Source organism: Solanum pennellii, chromosome 3, assembly GCF_001406875.1.
Source record: "Solanum pennellii chromosome 3, SPENNV200".
Taxonomy (NCBI): Eukaryota; Viridiplantae; Streptophyta; class Magnoliopsida; order Solanales; family Solanaceae; genus Solanum; species Solanum pennellii.
This window is the reverse complement of record NC_028639.1, coordinates 56,627,262-56,632,577: the sequence shown is the minus strand read 5'-3', so window position 1 is coordinate 56,632,577 and position 5,316 is coordinate 56,627,262. Positions and strand designations below refer to the sequence as shown.

The following is a 5,316-nucleotide window of genomic DNA, read 5'->3' as shown; positions in this document are numbered from 1 at the left end:
TTTTCGGTGTGAAATGAGTACTACTCAAATTCAATTTATTTTTGGTTGGCTAAAGATAAAGGTACAAGGAATGATGCAAAAGTGGTGGGGAAAATATAATTTATTTTTTTTAAAAAAAAAGAGAAATGAAATCTAAGAAAACAAAAAGTATTTCTAAGAGAACAGAAAAAGTATGAAAATACTGAGAGAAAAATAAATAAAAAAGAGACAAACAAAGAAATTAAAGCAAAAGAAAACAGAGCAACACATGATATTTATCATTATGAAGAAATAGTGAGTGATGAAATGTGTGAGTACAAGTATTGGAGTTATAGAAGCTGATAAGAAGAAGAAGAAGTGTTCATTCTTTTTCAAATTTTACTTTCCTTTCTTTTTGTCTCTCTCTTCACACCAAACTTAACTCACCAAAATCATGATGAAACACCTTATATTTTTCCAGCACTCCTAAAAAGCATTGTTCTCTCAAACTTACCTCTCTTTACATACCCCATTTCTCTCAACCATTTACACCATAAACAACATCACCATGAAACACTTGTTTCCATTCTTTCTTACTACACTTTTCTTCTTCTTAACAAAAATTTCACTTGTTTTCTCCATTACCAATCTACCTCTACAACTTATATCTCTTTTGACTTTAAAATCTTCTTTGCATGATCACCAAAATACCTTCAATGACTGGGATCCCACCCTCGCATTCGCTAGACCAGGTTCTCACATTTGGTGTTCCTGGTCTGGTATCAAATGTGACAAGAAAACTAACCAAATCACCTCTCTTGATCTGTCGAACCGCAATCTTTCTGGTACAATTCCAGAAGATATCAGAAACTTGGTACACCTTCATCACTTGAATTTGAGTGGAAATGCTTTGGAGGGTACTCTTCAAACAGTCATTTTTGAATTGCCTTTTCTAAAGACGCTTGATATTAGTCACAACTTGTTTAATTCAACTTTTCCCCTTGGTGTATCAAGGCTCAAGTCTCTAACATACCTAAACGCTTATAGTAACAATTTCATTGGCCCTTTGCCTGAAGAAGTTGCTCAAATCCCTAATCTTGAGTATCTTAACTTTGGGGGAAACTATTTCAAGGGTTTGATTCCAAAAAGTTATGGTGGGTTAGCAAAACTGAAGTTTTTGCACTTGGCTGGGAATTTATTGAATGGTCCTGTTTTGCCTGAGTTGGGTTTCTTGAAACAACTTGAACATGTAGAAATTGGTTACCAGAATTTCACTGGAGTTGTCCCTGCTGAATTTTCTTCTTTGTCAAATTTGACCTATCTTGATATCTCATTAGCCAATCTTTCTGGTAATCTCCCTGTTGGATTATGCAACTTGACAAACCTTGAAACTCTATTTCTTTTCAAGAACCATTTCTATGGTACAATTCCATCGTCTTTTGCCAGACTGACATCCTTGAAATCTTTGGATTTGTCTGATAACCATCTCTCCGGAACAATCCCCGAAGGATTTTCAGGATTGAAGGAGCTTACGGTCTTGAATTTGATGAACAATAACTTAACTGGTGAAATCCCACAAGGGATTGGTGAGCTTCCTAATCTTGAATTATTGGCTCTATGGAATAACTCACTCACTGGGATTTTACCACAGAAGTTGGGTTCAAATGCAAAGCTACAAAAACTTGATGTCTCTTCAAATTATCTCTCAGGTCCCATTCCACCAAATCTCTGTCTCAGCAATAACTTAGTTAAACTTATCCTGTTTTCAAATCAGTTTGTTGGTGAAGTCCCTTCTTCCTTAGCAAATTGCACTGCATTATTCAGGTTTAGAATTCAAAACAACAGACTCAACGGGTCAATACCATTGGGCTTCGGTATTTTGCCCAATTTAGCTTACTTGGACTTGAGCAAAAACAATTTCACTGGTCCAATTCCAGAAGATTTAGGGAATGCTGCGACATTGGCGTATTTGAACATATCGGAGAATTCATTCAACAGTAAATTACCGGAGGGTATCTGGAGTTCACCATCTCTACAGATCTTTTCAGCAAGTTACAGTGGTCTAGTAGGGAAAATCCCCAATTTCAAAGGGTGTAAAGCTTTCTACAGAATCGAACTGGAAGGAAATAATCTCACAGGAAGCATCCCATGGGATATTGAACATTGTGAGAAGCTCATTTGCATGAATTTTCGACGAAATTCGCTAACCGGAATTATTCCTTGGGAAATTTCTGCAATTCCTTCCTTAACAGAGGTTGATTTGTCTCACAATTTTCTCACTGGAACAATTCCTTCGAATTTCGCCAATTCCACTACCATAGAAAACTTCAACGTATCCTACAATCAGCTCACTGGTCCAGTTCCTTCTTCAGGCTCAATTTTCTCCAGTCTACATTTCTCCTCCTTCATCGGAAACGAAGGCCTCTGTGGTGCTGTCCTTCAAAAGCCTTGCGGGACTGACGGACTTGCTGCTGGAGCAGCGGAAATCAAGCCACAGACGAAAAAAACAGCTGGCGCTATTGTCTGGATCATGGCAGCAGCATTCGGTATTGGTTTATTCGTCCTCATCGCCGGTAGCCGCTGTTTCCACGCGAAATACAGCCAGCGATTTTCAGTAGAGAGAGAAGTTGGGCCATGGAAATTAACCGCATTTCAAAGGTTAAACTTCACGGCAGATGATGTACTTGAGAGATTGGCAATGACAGATAAGATCCTGGGAATGGGTTCAACAGGGACAGTGTTCAAGGCGGAAATGCCAGGCGGTGAGACCATAGCAGTGAAGAAGCTATGGGGTAAACACAAGGAGACGATCAGGAAAAGACGTGGCGTTTTAGCTGAGGTAGATGTGTTAGGCAATGTGAGGCACAGGAACATCGTGAGGTTGTTAGGCTGTTGCAGCAACAACGAGTGCACGATGTTGCTGTATGAGTACATGCCTAATGGTAGCCTGGATGATCTGTTGCATGGTAAGAATAAGGATGCTAATTTGGTGGCTGATTGGCTTACTAGGTACAAAATTGCACTTGGCGTGGCTCATGGAATTTGTTATCTTCATCATGATTGTGATCCCGTCATTGTTCATCGTGATCTTAAGCCTAGTAATATTCTTCTGGACGGCGATCTGGAGGCTAGAGTAGCTGATTTTGGTGTTGCTAAGTTGATTCAGTGTGATGAATCCATGTCCGTGATTGCTGGATCTTATGGCTACATCGCACCTGGTAAGTTAAGTAACTTGATATGAAATTTAAGAAGTAACTCGTAATATTCAACGTTTTATCGTGTTCTTTAATTTAATTATTAATGGCAGGAATATTTGTCTGTTTGCTTGATGGAATTACATGATTGTTTTAAAGTTCAAGTTTTTTTTTTGTTATCCAAAAATAGTTTGTTCAGATCAGTTTAGTTCATTCTGTAGGGTGACGAAAAAGGGTTCACTTGCGTGCTAAAACGTGGTGTCATGTCAATAGCATGATGCATTTTTTAGTGAAAGTATGATAGATATTGTTTTATTTTTCGTCCACTATCGTCATTAAATCTTCTTTGCCCACACAATTGTCAAATTCCTCAACTGCTTCATACTAGTGGAATCTTCTTTTAATCATAACCAGATCTTGAAGGGCACTAATTCATTTTTGGAATTTGAGCGCCACAATATGATACTAATATCTAAACGTTGAAACTTTTATTAGGATGTTAAAATAATGTTCTAATATTAGTGTAGTGAAAGAGGGAGTAATAAAATTTTATCAATAAAAGAAAGGGTATCAAATATGTCTTTTCTCATACTTTTTTTTTTTAATGACAATTGGTGCAAATATTTCTTCTCTTTGTTTTTGCAGTTTCTGTCCATGACTTAAAAGAGGGCATGGCGCACTAGTTGCGCGTGAATAGCTCCATTAGCCTTTAAGCTTTTATTTTACACTTTTTGTTATTCTTTGGACCCACCTAGATTTTGTCTAATTTACTTATCTGTGATTAACCCTTTGATTTATTAGTATAAATATAGTACTGGTACTACACTCCTTGACTTTATTGCTTAAAGTCAACCATTTCGGGCACTAGTTGACAGAGTGTTATGATAACAAATTGAAATAATCTCATCTTCTTTTTCTTTTTCTATATAGTTATTATTGTACTAAATTTGTTTGTGCGTTTGTTGATACAGAATATGCATATACATTGCAAGTTGATGAGAAGAGTGACATCTACAGCTACGGGGTGGTGTTACTTGAAATTTTATCAGGGAAAAGATCGGTGGAACCAGGATTTGGCGATGGAAATAGCATTGTGGATTGGGTTAAAACGAAGATCAAGACTAAAAATGGCGTAAATGATGTGTTGGATAAAAATGCTGGCGCTTCATGTCATTCAGTGAGGGAGGAAATGATGTTGCTGCTGAGGGTGGCATTGCTGTGTACTAGTCGTAACCCGGCTGATAGGCCATCGATGAGGGATGTTATCTCTATGTTGCAAGAGGCTAAGCCCAAGAGGAAGTTGCCTGGAACTGTTGGCGCGGGTGATAATGCAATTGCTGCTAAACCTTTGGCTCAAAAAGCTAATGTGGAGTGTTGATATTATAGGAGGAGATTTGGGGTTGGTTTGATTTTCCAACTTACTAATGAATTGTGAGGGAAATTGGTATAGGAGAAGTTTAAATAGTTTTATTTGGTTCTTCAATTTTTGCATAGTAGGAAATTCCCCAGTGTTGTGATGAAATGGGTATCTTTTCCAACAAATTAATCTTATATCGTACTTGTTACGACTGCGTAGACACCACTCATGTGATTTCATTTTTATTGTTGATGAATCATACAAGAAACTTAGACACCAGTACTCATGTGATTTCATTGTTAACCATTATGTTAAAGATACAAGCAACTCCTCTTAGTGGCAAAATGGATAAAATGGACATGAACCCGTTTCGGTGTGAGATTATTTTATTATTATAAAAATAACTATATTTAAATTAGCTTACATATTTTTAAAATAGAACTTCATTCAAACAATCTTATATTATTCGTAAAAATTATAACCAAACACAACTTCAATTTCAAAAATATCAAATAATGTGAAAATATATGTACACCAATACGTAGTAGCTCGTATGTGGAATCTAATAATTTATAATATTATGTGACTGTCAATTTTAAGATATTATTTTTATAGAGCAGATTTAATTATACATATGTTTCAAGTATATTAGTCAAATAGTGTGATTTTACTAGTTTTTAAAAATTTATTTTACTAGTTTTCAAAAATGTAAGGAATATAAATCATATTTTTAGAAAGTAAATTTAAATTCTTGGAAGGAGACAAGGCCTAAAATGAGTGTTCACGTCGTCAAGATAATCACAATTT

The 5,316-nt window shown here is 36.3% G+C and overlaps 1 protein-coding gene across 1 annotated transcript; it reads left to right on the top strand.

Moving 5' to 3' along the window:
- Window positions 1-225: 225 nt before the first annotated feature.
- On the top strand, window positions 226-4,790 carry LOC107015273 (leucine-rich repeat receptor-like protein kinase TDR). Its single transcript, XM_015215491.2, has 2 exons — window positions 226-3,176; window positions 4,124-4,790. The coding sequence occupies exons 1-2, from the start codon at window positions 527-529 to the stop codon at window positions 4,528-4,530; spliced, it is 3,057 nt and encodes a 1,018-aa protein (XP_015070977.1). The 5' UTR covers window positions 226-526; the 3' UTR covers window positions 4,531-4,790.
- Window positions 4,791-5,316: the final 526 nt, after the last annotated feature.

What these genes read in the sequence shown, in the direction of transcription:
- LOC107015273 (XM_015215491.2), top strand. Translation starts at nt 527, where the DNA reads ATGAAACACTTGTTTCCATTCTTTCTTACTACACTTTTCTTCTTCTTA. An exon ending in TTATGGCTACATCGCACCTG is followed by an intron (nt 3,177 to 4,123) that starts GTAAGTTAAGTA and finishes TTGTTGATACAG; the next exon opens with AATATGCATATACATTGCAA.